The sequence below is a fragment of the Larimichthys crocea genome, chromosome XI (assembly GCF_000972845.2).
Source record: "Larimichthys crocea isolate SSNF chromosome XI, L_crocea_2.0, whole genome shotgun sequence".
NCBI lineage: Eukaryota > Metazoa > Chordata > Actinopteri > Sciaenidae > Larimichthys > Larimichthys crocea.
Window position 1 is genome coordinate 7,071,062 of NC_040021.1, and position 24,829 is coordinate 7,095,890.

General features: G+C 39.8%; 2 protein-coding genes across 2 annotated transcripts in view; both read left to right on the plus strand.

The window, feature by feature from the left end:
* Window positions 1-17,426, plus strand: part of map3k5 (mitogen-activated protein kinase kinase kinase 5) — a 64,692-nt gene extending 47,266 nt beyond the window's left edge. The window contains exons 16-30 of the mRNA XM_019266486.2: window positions 932-1,059; window positions 1,421-1,557; window positions 2,645-2,750; window positions 5,307-5,464; window positions 7,751-7,928; window positions 9,004-9,021; window positions 9,548-9,725; window positions 10,678-10,846; window positions 10,944-11,129; window positions 11,883-11,988; window positions 12,844-13,087; window positions 13,251-13,363; window positions 14,708-14,829; window positions 14,989-15,065; window positions 16,101-17,426. Coding sequence (XP_019122031.2) covers window positions 932-1,059; window positions 1,421-1,557; window positions 2,645-2,750; window positions 5,307-5,464; window positions 7,751-7,928; window positions 9,004-9,021; window positions 9,548-9,725; window positions 10,678-10,846; window positions 10,944-11,129; window positions 11,883-11,988; window positions 12,844-13,087; window positions 13,251-13,363; window positions 14,708-14,829; window positions 14,989-15,065; window positions 16,101-16,161 — 1,981 coding nt within the window. The 3' untranslated portion in view covers window positions 16,162-17,426. The remainder of the gene's footprint in view (window positions 1-931; window positions 1,060-1,420; window positions 1,558-2,644; window positions 2,751-5,306; window positions 5,465-7,750; window positions 7,929-9,003; window positions 9,022-9,547; window positions 9,726-10,677; window positions 10,847-10,943; window positions 11,130-11,882; window positions 11,989-12,843; window positions 13,088-13,250; window positions 13,364-14,707; window positions 14,830-14,988; window positions 15,066-16,100) is intronic.
* Window positions 17,427-18,731: 1,305 nt separating this feature from the next.
* lrp11 (low density lipoprotein receptor-related protein 11) lies at window positions 18,732-24,708 on the plus strand. The gene is made up of 9 exons (XM_010739937.3): window positions 18,732-19,653; window positions 20,619-20,776; window positions 21,993-22,134; window positions 22,266-22,391; window positions 22,495-22,698; window positions 23,693-23,860; window positions 23,961-24,017; window positions 24,098-24,190; window positions 24,275-24,708. Exons 1-9 carry the CDS (start codon window positions 19,080-19,082, stop codon window positions 24,427-24,429), a joined length of 1,677 nt encoding a protein of 558 aa, XP_010738239.3. The 5' UTR covers window positions 18,732-19,079; the 3' UTR covers window positions 24,430-24,708.
* Window positions 24,709-24,829: the final 121 nt, after the last annotated feature.

Genomic DNA, 24,829 nt, shown 5'->3' on the forward strand with positions numbered 1-24,829 from the left:
CTGGATTTAAACAAGTCTCTGAAACAAGTTGAGCATCATTTAGAAAAGTGCTGCTTCTCTCCGGCTGAGAGTGTGAAGCACAGATCAGCAGAGTCCCTGGTGGTTTTCTGGCGCTCAGTGGACTGGTATCCACTCGAGTGACTGGTTAGTGGAGAGCTATGAAGGCGAACTCCCACCCTCCACCTTGACTTCCCACCACTGTCTCTACTCAGAACGCCTATCTCCTCGTAGTAGGCTCTCTTGCAGAAGAGATGATGCCACCCCTTGTTCCACTAATCACATCAGCGAGTCAGCAGGGCGCTCAGCAGAAAAGAATGTGGAGAATTTGGGTGAATAATACAGAAGTGGACTGAAATCTCAAAACAGGCAGAGAGAGAGACAGACAGAGAGAGAGGGTGTTTCTCTGCTGCCATGTCCTGTTTACTTTACCCTGAAGTAAAAGACACATGGTGAGCTATGAGGGCGCCACATAAATCTCCATTTCTGTACTGAATAATGCACAGTGTATTATCAGGTCAGGATTCTTTTAAATGTATTTTTTATTTTCAAGATAAAAATTGTTTATCAACAAACAAACAAAAAAAAAGCTCAGTTATGTTGCCGGCTCATCTGGCTCTGATTCTTATGCTTAGTTTCAGTACTTTTCACCTACATCTGTGTACTGCTCAATTTTAGAATACAGTTAAATTTTTCAAGCTGTAATTAACTAAAATTAGGAGCTTTATTTTTAAATGAATTGTTATACTTACTTACTTAACAGAGGATTTTAATTTAAAGTCTTCAAAATAAAAGACGGTGATAAAGTACTGCAATAATGTATTGCATGTATTGTATTGTATCAGCACGACATCCAGCTTCATTTACACACAGTACCTGTTTTCTTAAGCATCTGCACCAAAGTGTTTCATTTGATTGCTTTTTTAAATTACAGGTACTCTCAGCCGCTCCATGAAGAGATCGCTCTTCACAAGCACTTGAAGCACAAGAACATCGTTCAGTACCTCGGATCCATCAGCGAGAACGGCTTCATTAAGATCTTCATGGAGCAGGTGCCTGGAGGTGAGAACTGTTGTTTTGTTCCTATAAAGAGGAAAGAATGAAAGATAAGAAGAGTTTGATTCACACAAGCGAGCTCAAAAACAAAATGAACCGAAAAAGACATGAGTATCTGTGTCATCTTAAAGAAATCCTTCAAATTACCTGACTTCAGAAACTGAGGTTGTCTTCACCTCATGTGGCTGATAGTCTTGGAAGTTTAGACAGTTCCAAAAAGTTACTTCCAACATCTTATGGTGTTTATTGAGGCAGAAGAAAACTACTACAGACTCACTGACTCTGCGACTGATCAAAGCTGTGCTGCTAATCTCATGTGAGATTAAGTGTATTGATTGTCGTTCCATTTTGTCCCTTTGGTATCCAGGGAGTCTGTCTGCACTGCTGAGGTCCAAGTGGGGCCCCCTGAAAAACAACGAATCCACCATCGGCTTCTACACGCGGCAGATCCTGGAGGGACTTAAATACCTGCACGACAACCAGATAGCACACAGAGACATCAAGGTGACTGAGCAGAAGTTACTGTGCAATTCATACTCTTGTTTTTATCATCTGTGGGAAATCACTGGCTTCTTGCGGGCTTGTGTGTTTGTCATGTTTAAACTCTACGCGGATGCTGCCTTTAGTGGCTTCTTTCAACTAGCATTGATTGCCTTATAATGGTGGCCGTGATCTGCATCAAATTTCGGTCATAAAACTGTTTACACTGACTGTTACAACTACTCTGGTCAATCATTTATTAAGGGAAAATCCTGCGGGGCACGGGAGGTGACATTTGCATGTTGTTGGAATAGGTAGAAAAACCATGAGCAGCGATAGATAAGGAAAATAGCGCACCACCTGTTAAAAACCTAGACTTTGACAACAGGAAATCCAGTGGGAGAGTCTCCACGCTGTTTGATTGAAAGAGTTGCACTGCAAAAACATCAGAACAATTTAAGACAAACTACAGAAAAACTAAAGAGGAACAACAGGAAACATGCACAGTAGACCAAAATAGTTACAAGAAAGTGCAACAATAATACAAAAAATACAGGCATGCACCTAAAGATATTAATAAGCCCTGCAGACACAGACATGCACAAACATAAGTACAGTAAATAATGTTAAAAGGTTTGAGTGACTCTTGAAAACTCGTTTCTTGTGACTCTTTGTGCACAATAACTTAGATTTCAGCGTGATTGCATTCCCAAAGCACTCACATTCACATTTTCTCTATAGCTCTTTGGCTATAACAATAGCCCAGACTTCCCTTTTTCTTCTGGCAAATCCCCTCTCTGTTTTATCTCAGCCATGACAGACCAACACTGATAACACTCCCATCACACAGTCATTAGGGTCAGCATCTACTTGCGACCTGATTTAATGACGGGGTCATATAAGCGCCATTATAGCGACGCATAAATGTTAATCACCTTGTTTTGGCTGGGTGTTGCCCGTCCTCCTCCCAAGCCGTGTTTTGTAACCTGCTGTTTGTCCCTTTGTAAGGATTTGTAAGCACCTCACATTATCCCGATACCATCACGACCAGGGAATCTGAGCGCGGGAACACGGGCGTATCTTTTCTCATGAGTGTTTTTTAAATCCGCAGGGTGACAATGTACTCATCAACACCTACAGTGGCGTCCTGAAGATATCAGATTTTGGCACATCCAAGAGGTTGGCTGGGATCAACCCTTGCACTGAGACTTTCACAGGTACGCTCTGACCCCACTGACTGACAGACTAAATTATCCCCTGCTTCCTGTTCACACAGATCCTTAAATAATGCTCGCTTCTCCTGAAAAATCCCCATTTTCATGAAACAACAAGGTACTTTGTTTAGTAAGGGCCATTAATTGGGCTGAGCACTGAGGTAACCCCATACAGATTATACTTTTCTTTGTCACCATTCCAGATCCGTAATCCAGCCTCAGTTCCTTGGCCAGTAAGTGATATCACTGAGAATAGCTGTATGTTTCTATTCAGAGCTGCTGGGTTTGGCTCGAGTCTGCGGTCAGATTGGGCAGGTTCGTGCCTGTGTGATGTCGGCACCGCGGCGGCCAATTAAAGCCCAGTTTAACCTTGTGGATTAAACCATCTGAAACAGACAAGGACTTACCCTGAGCGGTCGAGCTCTTTCAGGAAACTGGGCTACTCCGTTTTATAGGCCAGCTCTGCTATAAATGTGTCCCTGCCTATTTTTAACCCCAGCACACGAGCTTCTAAAAGCAGCGCATACAGCTCGGCAGGTTATTATTAGAACAAAAGAGTCCTTTCAATGAGGAGCTGAAAATGTTACTTTGGACTGAGCTGTGACTACTTGACAATACAGAGAGGTTGTTTGCTGTTACTCACACAGGTCACGAGTTCAGATAAAATCCTGTAACATGATTGTTCCCTTGTAAGTATTCTGTCAGCACCTCAGGACAGAGGAAATGTATAATTGGACTTCAGCTATTTTTGGCATTTACACAAGTTTCCTCCTTTTGATGTCACTTGTGACCTTTTCAAATGTATTCAAGTGCGGTTAAATATTAGTTTAATAGACAGACTGGAGTGCTTGCATCTTTTAGTTTTTCACATAAATGCGTCAAATGCAAAAGATTAGTCACAGCTCTTCCTGTCAGTCCATTTCTTTACTTATTTATTAGGTGACAAAGAGGAAAAGACTTCATACCTTGAAGCAGTAGTTCGACATTTTGGAAAAGAGCATTAGTTTACTTTTTTTAGTTGAGAGCCAGATGAGAAGCCACCGCTTTTATTTATGTGTCTGATAAATATGAAGCTGCAGCCAGTTGGCTTAGTTTAAACTGGAAAAGAGTGAATCAGCTAATCTGGCTGATTGCAAATTGCAGTTTGAAGGAATAGTTGAACGTTTTGCAGCTTTCTTGAGGAGAGTTGGACGAGGGGGATCGATGCCACTCTCATATCTGTACGTGAAATATGAAGCCGGAGCCAAGAGGCTATTAGCTTAGCTTAGCATAAAGGCTGGAAAAGGGTGAATCATCTAATCTGGTTGATTGCTGATTACTTTTTGAAGGCATACTTCAGCATTTTGCATCTCTCCTGCGGCGATTTGGACGAGGAGATCAATACCACTCTCATGCCTGTTCGTGAAATATGAAGCCGGAGCCAAGAGACCTTTAGCTTAGCTTAGCATAAAGACTGGAAACTGTGAATCAGCTAATCTGGTTGACTGCAGACTGAATGCTGAAGGAACAGTTCCAACATTTTGCAGCTTCCTTGCGGAAAGTTGGAGGAGAAGGTCGATAACACTCTCATATCTGTCCGTGAAATATGAAGCTGGAGCCAGGAGACCCTTAGCTTAGCTTAGCATAAAGACTGGAAAAGGGTGAATCAGCTGATTTGGTTGATTGCATCTTGAAGGAATAGTTCCAACATTTTGCAGCTTTCTTGTGGAGATCAATACCACTCACATATCTGCCTGTGAAATATGAAGCTAGAGAGCCAAGAGGCCATTATCTTAGCTTAGCATAAAGACTGGAAAAGGGTGAATCAGCTAATTTGGTTGATTGCATCTTGAAGGAATAGTTCCAACAGTTTGCAGCTTTCTTGTGAAGAGTTGGACGAGGACATCAATACCACTGTCATATCCTCCAGTGAAGTATGAAGCCAGAGCCTACAGGCCTTTAGCTTGGAGATTGATGCGAAATACGAAGCTGGAGCAAAGAAATGGTGGAAATTGTTCCAAACAGAGCAAATCCGACAACTCTAAATTCATCTATAATTTACGCTTGTCTTGTTTGTTTAATCTGTACAACTGATTTTAATTAAAAAAAAGATAATTCCCTGTTTTACAGGTTGATATGGTCCAAACTATTTCCTGGCTTGAAACTGTTGCCAGGAAACCAGCAGAAACTCCAGGAAGTTATTGGTTTCAGCCAAGAAATAGTCTGGCACACGTGACGTTAAACAAACAAGATACCGATAATTAATGAGCATCAGAGGTGGACTATCAGCAAGTGTCTCTTTCAAGTGTATTTCACAAAATAAGGACAAGGAAAGGAAAATTTGAAGCTATCATTGATGAAACTATCCAGATCTGAATATAACTTGGCAGCCAGATGATAGTGTATCATGTTTCTTTTGTATTATTATACACCTTTAAATAGTTTTTAGCTCAAACACTGAAGTATATATGTCATTACTTTCTGAGATCCAAGATGATTTTACGTGTATGACACCTATTACCACCATCTAAATATGTTTCTGTCTTAGTATTCATTGTGTATTTGTGTTTGTTTGTCTAGGCACACTACAGTACATGGCTCCTGAAATCATAGACAAGGGTCCTCGGGGGTACGGCAAGCCAGCGGACATCTGGTCTCTGGGCTGCACCATCATAGAAATGGCAACTGGGAAACCGCCTTTCTATGAACTGGGAGAACCGCAGGCTGCTATGTTCAAGGTGAGAGACACCAGCAGGCACAAATCCCATCATCCCTTTGCGTGTTGTGTTTAATTTTAGCAAACAAGGTGTAGAAGGCAGGCGAACATCTGTTTCTGTAGTGACATCTTCCATATATGAACCGTGCTGATGAACAGCTGCAGCGCTGCCATCTCAACAGAACTGAGGATCAGTCAGAGTTGAGGTATGAGAGTTGATAATTGCTCCCCTGATATAAATGATTTGCAAACCACAAACAGAAATGAAATAAACTTTGTCAGCTAACATGTAACAGTGAAACCTGAAGATGCTTTTTAAAGTCAAAACTAATGCATGAATAACAAACACAGGCCTGTACATACATACAGCAATGAGTTTAAATCCATGCCCACCTAAAAACGACAAAGTCATGCAACAAAATCTTTTAGTTTACAATTAAAACTTTATTTAAGAAATATTAAGTCATGCTTATTTAGCAAATTGATGGTAAAACCCAATTTCCCTGTTAGTTTTCTGAGTTTTCTGACTCCATTTGTATTCTAACTTCATGTATTTCTTGTATGTTTTTTATTCCTGAATATTTCATAAAGGAGGTCATGAATAAGTTTTGAATATTTTATGTCTTTGTTTGTTTTTCTTGTACACCCCCTTTGGCGTTTTTGTAACCATCTAAGCTAACAGCAGCTACAATATATCCTTTATTTACATTAACATCCAATTACTAAATCAGACCCAGCTATCAGAAACCAGACAGCAATTTTTTAAATAAAATAATCTTAATTTAAGATCCACTTCATAGCGCATGAACCTGCATCTCTCAGTCTTCATCGGCGGATTAAGTTGTCATGGAATTGGTTTGGTTGTGACCTAAATATGAAACTTCATGTGGTGGTTGAACAGTTTGTTCAGGCTGAATACGACTGTAATCAAATGGAGAAAGGCAAGACTTAAGAAAAGAAGAAAATACTGCCATCTTCATTAAAACATGATCCACACCAACGCTACCACACTATGTTTTAAGTATCTCTTTTTATTGCCTGATTAAAGATACCATTTGTGCACAGCTGGATCTCCACAAGATTTCCATGATGGGCCAGACAGGATAATTAGGAGCGCTGTAAGAGAATTAGCTTTTATCCACCCTGTGACAGCTCAACCGACACGGCGCAGTGAGTTGTTGATGTCTGGACCGTGTTCAGTCCATTTACTCCCTAATGCTTTTAAAAGACGCCTTCTCTCAGCTAAAGGAAAAGGAAAGCACATGGAAGTGTTGGCGTCTGCACTTATCGGTTCCTCTTTATATGGAAACAAAACCAGAGAATCAGCCATTGTGCACCTGCATTGTGTTAACCACCTGCGTGCGGTAACGTGATCTTGCACAGTAGAAAGTCCAAATATTGTCTATGCATTAACATTAGTTTGAACACAAACAAACATGTAGCTCATTGAGATGAACCGACACACACTCCCTCGTGTTGTTTTTTTGGGTCTAGTTTCTGTGTGCATGTGTATTTGCTTTGAAATCTTTTACTCGCTCAACTTACACTGTGTATTTGCTTTGGATGTAAATGTAAAGAGGTCCACATCAATGAAATATTGTTCTTAGCCATGTGTGGCCCATTAGAGACAGTAAAGATGTTTAAAGGCTTGTCTGGAAAGCATTATAGCTCTCCTGTCAAAGCTCTGAATCATGGAATTTTCCATAAGAGAGAATTTAATTAAAGGGCTGTGAATTCAAACAAGGAGGCGTGTGTTACAGTGCTGAATAAACCTTCTAGTAAATAAAACATAAAAGCAGAAACTGGGAGCTCCTCCTCACATTTTCTGGACTAAGATCACAGAGTTTGGAGTATGAACACATCAGGGTAATCTGTAAAAGGATCTCATGTTGTCTGCTCTGTGTTCAGTAAAACAGTCCTCATATACTCTTCACTCATCCCTGAGGAATGTCTCAAGGGAGGAGCATCTCCCCGCCGATCTTAAGTTAACATTCCTCAACAGCAATGGCAGGAATTTCTAGCCTTCTTATTGTCATGAGTCTCACGGTTGAACTTTAAACATTACTGGTCTTAACTCCTGCCTGGAGCTACAGCTGACTCCTAAAGCAGTCTCACAGTTCACTGGGTAAACATTTGCTTTATACTTGAGTTGCCTCCTTACAGAGAATCAGATTATTTACCCCGAGAACAGGACATCCCAGAAACTTTTTCAGAGACACTGTGTTTTTTTTTTACTCTAAAGTTCTTTATCTCTTAGTTCAGGGCTCCTCCTGCTCATGTCTGAACAGAATGTGTCCTTTATCTGCAGGTGGGCATGTTTAAGATCCACCCAGAGATTCCAGACTCCATGTCACTGGAGGCCAAAGCCTTCATCCTGCGCTGCTTTGAGCCCGATCCGGACCGCCGTGCCACCGCCCTCGACCTGCTCACGGACGAGTTCCTCACCGTCACGAGCCGCAAGAAGAAGAGTAAGAGTAGCTTCACAGGTTGGTTCAGTTCAGATCAGCTCAGTATGCTTTGTTGATGCAGTTCTACATTTTTTGTTCATCTGGAGAGCATTCCTGTGGTCCACATAAGGTCATGAAATAAAAATATACTGCTATTTAAAGTCACTTAGTACCAGTTGAAGAAGAAAAGGTAGAACAAACAAAATACAAACATCAGGACATAAGTTAAAAGAATAATTTGACTGCTTCTTTGCAGAGTGTTAGATATTGCATATATCTTTGGAGGGTTTTTTGCACATAATGATCAGCCAGTCACATTAAAACAGAGTAGTACTCATGAATAGGGATGGGAATTGATACCGTAGTAACCGCAGAGGTGGTCATAGCCTGGCTGCTGCTGCTGCTGCTAGGTTGAGATTCATCTCCAGTGCGAAGCGTGTCAAAAACACGACATTCATTTAAAAATATTGCATGTGGTGTGCGCAAATGTTTATGCATGTTCGTCGTGTTCCCTCCCAACGCTGTTATCTCCACTTTGCAATGATTGCAAGTCACCCTGTTGCAATATTTTTTGGTAAAATGCAGCCAAACTTTGGAGCGTTTGAACCGAGTGGGTGCCATTGTTTATTACTGATTGCACTGCACGTACCACGTTACGTGGCGTAATTAGTCGTGCTTGCTGAAATCGATAAGAGAATCGTTGGATAAACTGCCAAACGATTCCATGGAATTGAAACACACGGAACCGGTTCTCAACAAGAACCGGTTCTCGATTTCCATCCCTACTCATAAATAGTTCTAGGTGTACCGTACCTAAACATTGTCTGCAGATCAGTGTCACCTGCTGTACCTGCTCATTACTGAATAGGTGTTTATCATGCAACCTGAACACACCTTGATTTTTTTATAGTCTGTATTTCACAATAATCTCAGCTCTCATTGGGTTTCCACCCTGCAGCAGTGGTGCTATCATGTGTCCTGGCACCAGGACAATAAATATACTTGGAATACTTGGAAACCATACTTGGAAATGTTTTTCTGCCACTTCATAGGAACCGTGTCCTGCTTTGTCCTTGGTTAACCGCTGACACATATTTTATGTTTGCCCCCACAGCTCTGTCACCGGGTTCAGGTAAGGTATTTTACTCTCTTCTACACTTCAGATATTTATCACTAGAGAATCTGTTTCATAATCTCTGTGTCAGTTCCATAAAACATCTGCTCACTTTGCTGAGGAGTATCTAGGCTACAGTTTTCTGTTGGTTTTTTTTCTGTCAGTGGCTACCTGCCTTGCACGACTCTGTCCTTTTGAAGAACTAAAATAGACATTGCACAACTTCATCTTTCCAAATGCTTGAATATCTTGATAATCGCTGTTTCACAATGTCTGTAATTTTCTGCAAGATACATCAGATAGAGTTCTCTCCCTAAACATGATGATAGGATATTATCTGATTTTTCTTTGTGCCTGTTCTGAAAAGGAAGGCAATTTTCAATCTGCACTTTTATTAATTTCACCCTCTTCAAAGCTTCAGCTCCTACTTCCTGATTGATACAGAAATGAGTCTTCATCCGACTCTTATTGCATAAATAATGCAACAAGCATGAGCAAAAAAAAAAAGGTCTTGTCATTTTGTTCCATTCGCTGTGTCCTTCAGAGTACCTTCGCAGTATCTCCCTGCCGGTCCCGGTGGTGGTTGAGGACACGAGCAGCAGCAGCGAGTATGGCTCTGTCTCCCCTGACAACGACCTCAACACCAACCCTTTCATCTTCAAGCCAAGTGTCAAGTGCTACAGCGAGAGGGATGTCAAGGGCCCCAGGTCCCTCTTCCTCAGGTAGGATAAGTGGAAAGGAGACATGGTTTAAATTAGATCAATGTGGTCCAGTGTGGTCATTTTGATTTGCTTCAGATAGACGTATGTTAGTTTACCATGGTTGTTTTGATTAATATAAAGCTGACTGTGTATATGAAGTTATTAGTTTTGTTTATTCTTATGTAAACACTATTTTAGAGACCCATGATGATGTAAATCAGTGGTTTCCAACATTTTTCGAAAGTGACCCCTTAAAATTGTTCCCCTTATTTTATTTGAATACTCAAGAAGAAGTCAAATTAATTAATTAATTAATTTACAAAAGAATTGAGTTTGGGGAATATTTAGGAAGAAAATAACCAGGTTTAAACATATTAAAGGTCTAAAGTTGGTATCAGATTTCAAAAAACAACACTGGATGAATCTGAAGGAGGTGATGTAGAAGATTATCATAATAAAAATGTAACATTATGAACAAATTTGAATAAGATTACTCATATTCAGCTATTTGTTGTTCAAGAGTGAAACAGAAAGAAACACAAAACACATGATAGAAATGCAAAGCAGAAATGAGTAAAAACACAATTTAATATATTTTAAAATATGTTAAATTATGAATGAAAGTAAAACATTTTCCTCACAGGGTTTAGCTGACAGATGGTTGTGTGGTAGAAACACACAGACTGTAGCCAAACATGTGTTTTCTTTTTATTTATTTAGAATTTGCAGAACAAAATATGTAAGACACACCTCGTGACACAGGATGGAAAGTTATATTTGCACCGCCCTCTGTCTGTTTAAATATCTGAATCATGTTTAACTTGCTGCACCCAAATCAGAGATGCAAGCATTGTTTTTACAAGTATTCTGAGCTTTGCATGCAAGATTGTTTGCCAATTGGAAGCTGCATTAGAAGACGAGTTCGAGGACACCGGTCCTCAATCCAAAATGTTTTGTTTTATTTTCTACCCAGCATTCCAGTGGAGAACTTCGAGGACCACAGCGCGCCTCCATCTCCCGATGAGAAGGATTCAGGCTTCTTTATGCTTCGGAAGGACAGCGAGAGACGAGCCACCTTGCACCACATCCTGACTGAAGACCGGGAGAAGGTGGTGGCCAACCTGATGGAGGCCCTCACACAGGTTGGTTATCAGCAGTGAGATAAATCCAAAAAGATCAACCTTAACCTTAAAAGTTATGGCTTCTATTCCCATCTTACCCACACCTTCTCACCTTCAGGGCTCGGAAGAAATGAAGCTGAAGCGTCAGCACATCTCCACCCTTGTGGTCAGTCTGGCTGACTTTGTTCGCATGGCGGACAGAAAAATCATTGCCAACACGCTGTCTCAACTCAAGCTGGAGCTGGACTTTGACAGCACCGCCATCAGTCAGCTGCAGGTCGTGCTGTTTGGCTTCCAGGATGCTGTGAGTCTTGAAACGGAAAACATTACAGAGCCAGTTGAATTGCAGTAAATTTCACCTTTTATTTGAGACTGAAATCCTCCTTTACCCTGCTGTTCCTGTTTATTACCAGAGGTGCTCTTAGCCTCTGCATAAACCTCTGGGCTCTGACCACTTCACTGTAATTGTTGTCATTGTAAATGAGCTGCAGAAAGCAGCAGCAGGCTGCCATGTTGCACTCCCTCCTCCTGCACCTCTTCCTAACTGTGAAACACTTGTAACCTTTAAGTGAGGTGATAAAAGGTGATATCTGTCAGGAGTAATTGGACATTCTGTGAAAAACGAAAATGCAGTTGTGCAGATGAAATGACTCAAGAGCAAGTGGTTGTTTTCATATTTGTAAGGGGTGTTGCGTAATCCTGCAGGCAAGATCACGAAGCTCTGATGCCTCCTGTTGGTCTTCAGCGCAAACAGTTCATAGTAGAAGAAGGACACTCGTAGCATGAAGATGCATAGCTTGGTTTGTAATAATTAAAGACTAAAATATAATATAGAAATATAATAATAAATAATTAAAGACTAAAATATAATATAGAAATATAATAATAATGAAATATCTGCAAACATAGTGTGATGCTTTGAAGGTTCATGTGTGGAGATTTGGTCATTGGCAGCAGGATGAATAAACAGTTAAAAGGTGTGAATGTAAAACTGCACTAATATGAAATGTATTCAGTTTATAGTGCAGTAAAACTGTAAAACTCGTCACATTTCCAGGTGAACAAAGTGCTGCGAAACCACAACATCAAGCCTCACTGGATGTTCGCTCTGGACAACATCATCCGCAAAGCTGTGCAGACGGCCATCACGATCCTGGTGCCAGGTAACATCATCAGTGTCTCGAGCAGATCACCCCTAAACAAGTTATCGCAGCTCCCTCAGGGCAGCGCTGATTGCCAGATAAACACGGAAGTTTGCCCTGGAAGCTACAGGCTTTTTGTTGAATGGCTTAGGGACGTTCAGTGATGATAAAACTCATCATTCATCCACATGTGCACGGTATATAGTAGGTTCAATCAACATGTCTGTAGCTCCAAAGTAAGACGTGAAGGACTAATAACAGTTATGAAGCTCGACTGATGTGCAGCTCAGTCTGACAGTTTTTATATTTTGAAGACATTTTGCTCCAGAAAATCAAACCTCAGCACCAATAAACCGACTGTAGGATTGAGTCCAAATCAGGTCAGCTAAGCCCCAAAAGACGTCATTATCAAAGTTTTATAAATCTGAAGCTACCCTCCACTGTAGCGTATATCATCTGTAAAAAATAACAATACTGAATGACACATAAGTTATGTTTTTGTCTTAGTGAAGTAATATTTCAAGGTATTGTATTAGTTTATTGAAGGCCTGCACCAATAACAATTAATTTCTATATATCTGAAGTACTGTGCTGCTACAGTATCTGTATTAAATCAAACTTTGTCAGAGCAAACAGATCAAAGTATTTAATGTTCATGTAAGATGAAAATAAACTCTAACAGCATTTAAATCATGGACCAAAAACTGTTCACTGACACCCATGACAACGTTAATTAAGGCTGCAACTCACAATTATGTTTTATTGTCGATTAGTCTGTCAGATATTTCACAGATGATTCCATTAATATTTTAGCCAAATCACTAAAGTAATAGAAGTCATTTGAATCTATGTTTTTGTGTCTTGTGTCTTGATCAGAGCTGAGGCCTCACTTCAGTCTGGCCTCAGAAAGTGACCCAGCCGAGCAGGACGACGTGGACGATGACACAGAGACAGAGCGACACTCAACCCACCAGAGCCGGGCGCCTCCTGTGGCCACTCACGACGACACCGTGGCCACCTCAGGAGTCAGCACGCTCAGCTCCACCGTCTCACACGAGTCCCATAATGCACAGCGGTCTGTGAGCATGGAGCTGGGCAGGATGAAGCTGGAGACCAACAGGTAGCCGTGAATATTTACGAGATCTCTTTTCTCATTTAGCAGTCAGAAAGCTTTCAGTCGTATGTTTGTGTATTCATTGTATTAAATATTCATCACTTTCTCTTAATACAATAAAAATAAATCTTCCTGTTGTGTTTCCTTTATCCCACTTGTTTGACTCCAGGCTGCTAGAACAGCTTCTGGAAAGGGAGAGAGAGTATCAGGCCATCCTGCAACAAGTGCTGGAGGAGAGAGAGCAGGAGATCAGACTACTGAGGCTGCGATCTGAGCCCGCAGGTCTGGACTGTTATCTCATTTACCTTTTCACACTGACTGCATGCAATAGTAGTACCACTAATCATTGAGCTGTGGCACCATGAGCCGACTCATGATCGCTTTTTATTCACAGCTGATCTGTGATAAACAGATAAACCACAGGGTAATTAAATGTACATGTAGGGGCATGACAAATGCACATAAACAAAGCTTTGTCAACACCTATTGGAGGTGCAAATGGTGTGACCTTTAATTCACATTTTCTTATGTGATCACACTTATTACACATGGTATGCACCCTGTCCTAATGATGTGTTGATATTGAGGTTTCTTGAAGTGATAATATTGATCCTCGCTGCTAATTTTTAGTGTTTGTGTTGCAGTGACGCTCAGTTGTTACTGGATTTTGAGCCAGTTATGTTCAGTTCATATTACAAAACATGTTTGACAGGTTTTGTTTATTTGCTTGTTTTTAAAATGATGTCAAAGTATTTCTGAGGTAGAATATTTTACAGCTTTTAAATTACTCTGGAAATGACTAGAAATTATAAATAATAACCAAAAGTGAAGGTCAAATCTGCCAACATGTACACTAATAAAAATATATTAGTGATGAGCCAAACTCAAATCAACATTGTAGATAGATATATTGGGAACCTGATGCTGGTATACTGATTGAATGTAACTAAGTACAGTAGTAGTAGTAGAGTACTGTACTTGATTACAAATTTGAGGTGCTTGTACTTTACTTGTGTCTTTTTTTAGGCCACTTTCTGATTGTGCGGCACCAAAGTTCAGAGAGACATATTGTACTTTTTATCTGACAGCTTTAGTTACTTGTTGTTGAAGAGATATATCAAACACAGCTGGAACCATTCAATTCATTAGCTCATCAATTGGCAAAGAAATTGTGACAGTTATTGTGAAAATCATTTGTCTCGTAATGATTTCATGGTTGCAGCTTCATGAATGTAAAGATGCTGCATCTCCTTTTATTATAACTATTTGAATCTGTTTTAATAATAAATGAGGTTTGGACCATTGGTTTCACTAAACTAACATTGTGAAGGTGAGAGTTGGGCTCTGAGTCATTCCTTGTTATTCTGCTTTTACATTAATGCATAAGTCCTAATATTCTAATTATATAATTTATATAAAAAAAAACTGTAAAACAGTCACTGCATTGAAAATAACATTTTCTGATTGCTTTCTCATCCAGTGTTTATTATTTGGTGATTTTGGTCCTGGCTTTCTCATCCAGTGTTTATTATTTGGTGATTTTGGTCCTGCAGGACAGACATTGTTTATTTCCTATGAATAGGTCCAGTGTGTCTAAATGGGTCTTTTTATTGTATTCTCTGGCAGATGTCCCTACATCATCAGATGGTCCAGAGGGACAGAGGAGTCCACCTTCAGAGAGACATGAAGACCCAGATCTGACCAACTGGCTCAGACTTTACGGTGCTGACCAGGACTCCATAGACCGAGTGAGTTCCTGCTTTAACTTTAACTTTGTTTCGAAATGGACAGGAAGACATTAAAGCTTTGCAACTAGATTAAAGTGAAATAAAGACGAAATAACAGTTCCAATGATTGACAGGTAACTGAAGAACTAAGTCTTAATTTCGTGCACTTTGTTTCTCTAGATACTGAATGAGGACTACACGTTGAACGACATCCTCCACGATATAACAAGAGACGATCTGAAGAGCTTAAGACTGAGGTACTCAATCTTTTTTTGTCCTTTTTGAGTTGACTGCTTCTTTCACTTCTCTATTCAGTATTTAGTAACTAAAATGCATGCTGACTCTCACATGTAAAAAAACAGTTCTCCAAACACCAGAAACACAGACGTGAAGCTGTGACAACTTTCTTTCTTTTTAGGCAGCAAGAAAAATTTGACTCCATAAATCCTGTGAGGTGGCTTTAATAAATCAAAGTGTCTTTTGTCAGGACTTAGCGAGTAGTATGAAACTGTGCTCACAGGTTCTGAAATAGTTTTCAGCTGTGATTGATTTATCATCACATCTGTAAACATGTTTATTAGCTGCATTCATCATGTTCATGTCAGAGTGAAACATTTAAAAAATCATGATTGATACAAACTCTTGAAGCCTTTATTGTATGTGTGGGATATGTACATATCTGTCTTTGGCACCACCAAGTGGTAACATTAAAAAACATGTGGTGGCTGTATTGATGTGTGATGTGTTCTGGTTCTGCATTCTGAATTCAGTTCCCTAAAATGTTTTTGCATCCGGTTGCTGTTGTTGAGATATTTATACATTTATAAAGTGAAACTGGATGATTTTGCTCCGTGCAGCATGAATTCACAGATACTGATGTTTTGCACAAACATGGGTTATTATGGACAAATGAAGATATTGAAAAGATGAGTTATAGAACATACAGTGTCATTTGTGTTGGGTTTTTTTTTTTAAACCTTTATTTAACCCATTGACATTAAAAAACAGTGAAGCCCAAAATCCTATGACACCTCAACTATTCAGTCCCCAGGTCCAAAAGATTTAAAAAATATCTTGAAGTTCTGGTAATGCAGTCCAGTCTAACATTTAGCACACACAACATAAAAGTCTCCTGACCGCAACAAGTACTGTCGGGAGCAATCCAAGTATTGCCTTGTATGAAAATATCCCAATGTGTGTGTGCCTGCAGGTTGCTAAACCAGACATACATACAAGCAGTAGCATTCTGTACTGTATTGTATTCTAACAGTCTTTTCTCTGTATCCTATCAGAGGCGGGATCCTGTGTAAACTATGGAAGGCCATCACAGACCACAGGCAGAAGCCAACCTGAGGCCTTAAGTGGTGATAAACCACTCAGAGAAGTCAGGACTTTGTCCCAACAACTCAGTATTCTCCTCTTTACCTCAGTATTTATAAGAAAGCAAGACTTCTGGGAGAAGACCCTGTGTTTGCCATGTGCGCAGAGCAGCTTTCCACCCACACAAGAAACTCTGTTTGGCTGGAGAATTTTGATAATATTGAAAAAAGTGAGAAAAAAAGGCCACTTTGAAAGCAACAATTACTGAGAAGTGCCACTAATTTTTGCTACGCCTGATAGACATTACACAGCTTTTTGTTACAGGCGTGTTGTTGACAATTCAGTGGAAAATCTTGAAAACTGTCAAAACAGTTTCTCCTGTCTTTACAAGGTGTAACGTTTACAAAACTGGAGACTGACCGTTTTCTAATACAAGCCTGAGATACAAAATACTACATTCAGAATCATCCGTACTAATGTTTTTATCATAGGCATCTTATCACTACTTTATTTAAGTGCATTTTTAATTTAATTGTTATGGTATTCTGAAGGATGTCAATGCATGCCCAGTTTTTTATTTTTTATTTTTATCCATCCTGAGACTTATTTAAATTGTTGCTTTTTTTCACATTTCCTTTTCTAATACGAATCCACATTTTTATTTTTCAGAAATGTGTAAATATTGTGTGACAAAATTATATGTGAATGACATTTATGTACTTAAAAAATACATTGGTCAACAGGTAAATCTCCATGTGGATTGGAGAGAGTCTGTAAGGAACACATTTGAAAAATGAATTGTATAGTAATGTATTTTCTAGTGTCAGAAATCATTTATTTAGTAATTAATATTACATCCGATCATTTGCTCTGTTTTTATTGTTGTACACTGACAAAAATTGTGCTTATCTTAACTTGTGATTGTTACATCAGATGTTATGTTGTATTGAAAAATCTGAAATGCAAACAAATTTCATAAGAAAGAGCCTTTACCTTTTTATTATTATTATTATTATTATTATTATTATTATTATTTATTTTAATTTTAAAACATGATGTCAGAAATGGGGTAAAATAATCATGAGAAGTGTGTCCGTTTTGTTTCATATCTGAAATTATTCAAGAATTTTGTGTCCTATTGTTAAAATAAAACTTTTCATCTTGAAACTGTGAAAGAAATGTGTTTAGATTTATTCTGTAACTGTAAATGCTACATGTCAAATCTATTGACTAACTTGTGGCTGTGTGTAGAAATTATTGTTGTGTTGACATTTCTAATTGTAAGGGTAAAATTCTATGATTTTTTTATAGAGAGCATAACAAGAAAATAACTTTATTCAATTCATTTGTTCAATTGTATCTCGAATGAACTCCAAAACAAGAACAATTTTTTACGTAATTCAAGGAAGAAGTTGATAGTATGTATTCATAATAATTAATATAAATACATAATTTATAATAATAAATGGTTCTTTCAAGGAACAATTGCCAAAAGGTTCCTTGCTTAACCAAAACAGGTTCCCCTGTGGCGTCACCATGAAGAACCTCTTTAGGTTCTACCTCAGGCCTTGTTTTTAAAAGGTGTAGTGGTGACGTCAAAACATAAGTCATATAAACTGATAAATAAAGATGTAAACTTGCAAAATATAGTGAAGTACTTGTACTATTTTTGTGACTTAAAACATTTGTACACAATTATTTTGAAAAGGTTAAGTTTATTTGAAGAAATCAAGCTAATATAGACAATTCAGTTAAAAAACAAACTGAAAACACAAACTATTTAAAATCGAAAGTAATAAAACATGTTTCAACAGATTCTAGTCTCTTGTGTGTTGCATTGTGGTGTTCAATAACTACGTACTGGGTCTATTTGTGTGAGTAAAGTAGTAAAATCTGAGATATAAAGAGATAATAGACATTTTTTTCCCCCAAACATTATTGAAAGAACAAACAAACAAAGAATTCAGTCATACTAGTTCACATTGTGCAATGTAATTGATGATTACTTGTTTAACATAACCTGGAGTATTGTAACAAAAATAATCTCCCCCTAGGATTATTAAAGTATTTCTGATTCTGATTCTGAATAGTAACATAGCACCAACATAGTTACATGATAGTAAAGTAAGGATCAAAAGGGAAAAGCATGAAAACAGAAAAGCAAAAATAAAACCTAGATGTGACAGACTTTGTAATCTTACATATAAAGTTCTAGTTATAACTGTTGTGACAGGTTACTGGTTGAAAGTATCTGCATGAATATTCATTATAGATAGACATTTCTTATTAGTAATTAACTTAAGAGACTTAAAATAATCAACTTATCAAAAATAGCTTAAATGATGGTGATGAATCTTGAAATTTCCATATGAAAATATAGAGGTTGACAATATTCATAGTTTCTTTTCTTTGTTTTCAAAATAAGTAATAATGTTTTTCCCTCATTGCTGATTTTATGTTTTGTTTTACACAGTATATAGTTCTATAAGCTCTTTCCAAAATGTACTACTATGTAGACAACCATAAAATAAATTAGTTACATTTCCAGGTTCGGTTTTTACAAAAGGTACATTTGTTATGGAATTTGGATATATATGCTTTATATGTTATGTCGTATTTTTAAATGTAATTGTATCTGTGATAATAAAGACAGGTGTGTTAGCTCTATGCATCCATCGCTGTGACGTCAGTGGTTAAACGTCGTGGTCTCGTGCCCGTACCCCTCCTCACCATGACAACGCCAGATTCTTTTTTTTTTTTAGCATCGTCAGAGAACAAACCGTTACCTGCTGAGCGCCTCTCGTGATTTATTATGTAAAAAACACCGTGTTTCCCGTCACTATCACGCAGATATATTTCATGTAGGGACGTTATCTTTGCTGTGAGGACGCTCATGCGTCGGAGACTCGCCGGAGAGGCAGAGGGAGACGCCGTTTAGCTGCGTGAACAACATGGCTCTTCCTCAGCATCCTCGGCGGCTGCTGCTCGCCTCTGCCGTGTTGTTGTTGTTGTTGATGATCCAACATGTCGACTCTCGCTCTTCGCCCATATCGGATTTAAAGTCTAAAATATCAGGCGTAGAGGAGCTCCTGGAGGAATTCCGCAAGCAGCTCCAGCAGGACCAGGCGTACAAGGTAGGGGATGTGATTGACTCCTGCGTGGACGACTTCAACCCCCTCGGGGAGCGCATCATCCGGACTCAGGCCTCCATCGAGCAGGGAGCCACCTTCTTGTTAGTCCCGGAGCGGGTGTACACCTGGAAGGACTGTTTGCACGCCTGCTGCTCCCACCCTCACTGCACCGTGGCGGTGGTCCGAGAGGACCCGAGGCAGCCCGGGGACAGTCTCAGCTGTTACCTGTTCAACTGCACCTACAGGAATAAAAATGTCTGCTCCTTCGCGCCGCAGCAAGCCTTCACCACATACACCCGGAGCAGCAACACCACGCAGGGACACCTCCCTGCTTCACCCGGCGGCTCGGCCAGGAGGCCCGGGGAAGGACGAGCTGAGGAGGCTGACACACAAGGTGGCTTAACATAAACATCCATATGAAGATTATTTATTCATCACTATTTTAGAGCTTAGTTTGTTTATTTGTCAACATGGTTACCTTTATAAGGATTTTCACACGTCACCATGGATACAATATGATGGTTTTTATACTTAATTAACATGCTGAATGTGCAAAAATTGCTTGTGAGTGATGGAAAATAAGTTAAGATGAACAAACACATCAGGGAAATACAAAAATAGACTCCTTGTAGGTTACCAGAAAGATTGAGTTATTCATTAACATGTTATTCTTCCTTAAAGCTGAGCAAAGTTGCTACATAAGGCTGATCAATAGTCCCAAGGCAGTATGTTTTATATCCAAGGATCATTTCCTTAATCATTCAAAGCAGTTTCAGCCTCCTGGCTGCAGATTAAAGATCATCAGATTTTATGGACAGTATATAAAGTGCGACAAGGTTTCTAACATAGCAGCAGGTTAAGTTTAGTTTCTAACAGCAGCTGCCTGTCTTGATAAAGCAGGGCAAGGTTAAAGTTAATGATTTACCTTTTAGGTTGGTGCCTGCAAATTCACCTGAGGACAGCAGCAGGTGTTTTTATGACCATAGTTATCTCTTTGTGTTTATTTACCAGTGATTTCCATCAAAGTGGGGAAAGTGTGCATGTGCTAGTGCAGTTTTAATTGTGAAATGATAAGTTTAAAGCATTAGTCCTCCACAGAAATACTCTTCTTCAAAGTACATATTTGTAACCTTTGCTATTAATTTAAATTAAACATATTTGGGTTTTGCACTGTTAACATCCGAAGACGTTGATTGATGTCTTTATTGTGTATTTTTCACAGCTCAAATAATCAGCTCATTAGTAGATGATATTAGTAAAATGAATATTCATTAAGAGCAGAAATGAGTCAAAGGGAAACAGCATGGCGTGTAGTACACGTCCTCTACATTAGCCTGGTTTTCCTGTTTGATTCTGCAGAGGTGGACGAGCCTCCACGCAGCGATGCTGGACAGGATGTGGTGATCCAGCTGCCCACAGACTGGGCCGTCCTGGATGGACGGGACAGCGTGGACGACCACAGGATCACCCACTATGAATGGACCCTTGTCAAGGGGGACACAGCCATCAATATGAAGGTCAGTGTCTGTTCAGTGAATGTTAATAGTTGCTGTAAAATGACTGCATGCAGTTTCATTTGGGAGGAATAAAGAAAATATAGAGGAATACTCAGCTCTGCTATTTTCTCCTTTCAGGGAAAAGATGATTCTGAATTTAAACGTGCAGCCTGAATAGTCACTAATCGCCCTCCGACGCTAGTGTCCAATTTCTTGTTTGTATTACTTAAGTCAACAAAGCTCCATAATGCCTCGCTGTGCCAGCAGAGATAAGAGTTTATTAGGTCCAAACCTGCCCCAAGGACAGCAGCACTGCTGGAGCCTGTGAGCCTGAGAGGCGACACGTTGAGCGTCTGGTACAATGGGTCCTACTTTTAAAATAAATCTACAGAGCTCACACTTTAATCTGTGGTCAATCCCCACCTTTTGGCCAACATAACAACATAAGCTCAGTATAAAATAAACAACTTTAACATAATATAGTTTTCACTGATTGTAAAAAGAATGACGCCTGGGTGCTCAAACAAACCGTCTGTAATGGCACCAACCTGTCAATCACTTTGTTAATTCTTGAAAGTTACAGGTTGCTGAAAACACTTTTTGTTTTCATTTTATTCAGGGTTTGAGTGATGTGATGGTATCTGTTTGTCCGCTATACTGTCTGCCATAATGTTTAGGACATTGTGGGCAATATTGTAAATCATTGTTCAGGACAATTTTATGGTTATTGGATTCTTATATGATTTCTCCGTCATTGTAATAAAGTCCTTCGATGTTTTAGGAACCTATTTTGCTGAAGCCAAAACTCGAAACTGTTTTTTTTATCCATTAACATTTTCTCTGTTGATTTTCCATAAAATATATACTGTAATATACAATAAAAACTATGAACAAGGATTTAATTAGTATTATTTTATTCCTTTTTGTGCAATTTATGACTTAATTTGACCCCTAGGCCACGAGGGTATCCAGCAGATGTTATTTGTTCATGCACTGAAAACCATTAAGAAAAATTATTTCACCTCCATCTTGGCAGAGAATAAATCTTGGCATGACTGCACACTAAGAGCTTTTCAGTGATTTGGATGAATTAATTTTCCCAAGCCAGATAAGCTTTAAAACTAAAGATGCTGGAATCAGACTCATGTTGGCATCTTTAAGCGACGTGAACTTTGGAGGAAGAAACTCTCAATCTGTGCACATGTGATTCTTTAAACATTTTTGGTATGTGTTGAAGGCAACTCATCCGGGACTGCTAAAGATCAGCGGCCTCCAGGAGGGTGTCTACACCTTTCAGATGACTGTCACTGACACAGCAGGCCAGAAGAGCTCCGACAACGTCTCCGTCACTGTTCTGGCACCAAAACACCAAGCAGAAGGTGAGCCCAGGAAGTCAGGGTTATTGTTTAAGTCCAGATAAAGTCAAAAAATATATACACAGTACTATTTTTAAAGGATTAAAATATTGTTGTTGTTGTGGTTACAGTTTCTGTTCTTTCTCTTCCCACAGTATGTACAGGTCACTGTTCAAACTACCAGTTCAAGTGTGATGACGGTTGCTGTATTGACATCACATACGCCTGTGATGGGAAACAACACTGTCCAGATCGGTCTGATGAAGACTTCTGCCCAAACTGTAAGACACTAGTAAGATAATATAATCTCAAGATCAGCTGAAGGAGTGAAAGAATGAGGCAAAACATCAACAACCTCTCCACCATTCATTTGTTTTTCTTTAGTTGACAGCAGCAGGAAGTCAGTGACCCACCCTGCTGATCTGCCAAATGCACGTCGGCCTGTAGCCCAAACAGAGGATGCTGGAGATGACTCCATGCTCCAGACCGTGCCGAGAAAGACCACAGAGAACATCGTACCACCTAAAGACAGCAGCAAGGTCACTCCTCCACAAAGCCCCAGTCAGCAGGACGCTCCAGTCAGTCAAGGTAAGGTTGTGTTTATGTTTGAAGCACTTTATTCACATTCAGAACATGTTGCCCTGCAGTGTAGTGACATGAAATAGAGTCCTAACACATGGTTGGATGGGAATCTACAAGCATTTAAAATGTTTGCCTCACAATATGATCCTCCATCGCTGTGCCATTAGCACAGTATCCCTTTGTAACGAGGCAGAGAACTGGACATAGAAGCAGATGGAGCCCCTGTAGGTAGCCATTGAGTCATAGTACTGAGCCCAAAAAGCTGGCAAAGCCACAGGGACACTCTGCATTCCTTGGGAAAGCGGCTCTTTGCCTGAGTCCCCTCTGAGTGCTGGAACAAAGCGCCTCTGTCCCCTCTGCCATCTGATCCCTGAATCAGGCTGAGACCGACCAAAAGGGCTTCATCCTCCACTGGTATTTTACCACAGGTATTACATGGACGAGGTGCATTAACAGGTGTCTTTCCTACATTTCTTTAATGCTCAGTCCCATGTAGGGATGCACCAGTTAACCCCTTTCACTATTAACCACGGTTTAATAAAGGCTCGACTACTCCAAGGACAAGGAGCATAAAGTTAACTCTTAACAAATAAATTAATGTATTAAAACTGTAATAAAAAAAGGGGGTTTTCTCATATTATAATCATAACATCAAAATATAGAATCGTTGCACACCTTGTCACTTGTCTAAATGCTCAGCAAACTGGTGCAGTACAGTGAGTTTATCAGAGGTGTTGTTGCAGCTGGAAAAAAAGATAAGAGCAAGGAGAGTTAACTACAACAGAAAGCTTGTGGGCTGCAAACCCAAAACTTTAAAGTGTTACATAATGCTGAGGGGAACTGCAGAGTTATAATGAGGTAGTTGTAAACTGTTGTTGACCAGTTCGATCAATCAGCTGATCGATTCAGCTCTACCCTCCATGTAAGGCAAACGTAATATATTTCAAACCGAGCTGTCAAAGGTAAACAAGAAGTTGTTTGTGTTCCTCTTCCTCTGTAGATCCGTGTGCTGCAGCTCCAGTTGTCGGACCCTGTAAAGGCACCTTCCCACGCTGGTACTACGACCAGAGTGCGGGAGAATGCAAGCACTTCCTGTATGGCGGTTGCCAGGGCAACCATAACAACTTCCTCCAGGAGTCTGACTGTGTCAGTGAATGTATACAAAAAAGTGAGAACCTGCTTCTTCTTTCTGTTTTTTTTTAAAGGTCCGGTGTGTCAGGTAGCAGAAGTGGAATATATTTTTTACTAATCATTGAAATATCTTTTAGGTCCAGCCTTCAAACCAGCAACCGTGGCTCCTCCAGTCACCAAACAGACTGAGATAGGTAAACTTCACTGACATGGCAGCAACATAGTGTTAACTAAATGTTTCCAAATCTAAATTGTATCTGTGCTTTTCTTGCAGCTGCCCCTAAAGTGTCCCAGAGCCAAACAGAGAGTGACGTCCCCATCTCCAAACCATTTCCAGTAATGGGAGGACATCCAGTACCAGAGTCAGGTAGGACCTAGATGAAGCTGTACGCCTTGTTCTTATTTCATGTGTTATCTTCTACTGTCCTCTTACTAATGTTTCCTCCTGCAGGTGCAATCCTTCCGCTGGTTCTCGGCCTGATCATAACCGCCCTCCTGCTGCTCATGATCAGCTGTCGACTCAGACTTGTGCGTCACAAGCTGAAGAAAGCCAGACCACTCACCACGGAGGAGTCCGATTACCTCATCAATGGCATGTACCTGTAGCCAATCAGCCGGGAAACACAAGAGCCCCACCTATCTGAGAAAGAGAGACTTGTGTGTTGTCACCAGACCTAAGCCAGGACCTTTTCAATTGTCACTCTGTATTTCTTGAAGCCCCAGTTTCTGCAGTTTCTAATTTGTCCTCACTCCAACTCTCTGCCGTCATGTTTCCGAACGTGCTCACACTGACTGGTAGATGCTGCCTTCAAAGCCAATGATACATATTAAGATGCTTGTGAATTCATATTTACGTTGTTTTAATAAAACCTGATTGTGAATCCATGATGAGTCAAGATTCGTAGTTTGATACTGACTATATTCCCCCGCTGATGAAGAGGCTCTTTTCTCCCCTGAAAACATTAGTTACTTTGATATCAAACATTTATTTCTCTCCTTTTTTCCT

Excerpts from the sequence above, each read along its gene's own strand:
- lrp11 (XM_010739937.3), top strand. The coding sequence starts at position 19,080 with ATGGCTCTTCCTCAGCATCCTCGGCGGCTGCTGCTCGCCTCTGCCGTG. Across the intron at positions 20,777-21,992 it reads ACACAGCCATCAATATGAAG|GCAACTCATCCGGGACTGCT; the intron begins GTCAGTGTCTGT and ends TATGTGTTGAAG. Across the intron at positions 22,392-22,494 it reads TGAAGACTTCTGCCCAAACT|TTGACAGCAGCAGGAAGTCA; the intron begins GTAAGACACTAG and ends GTTTTTCTTTAG.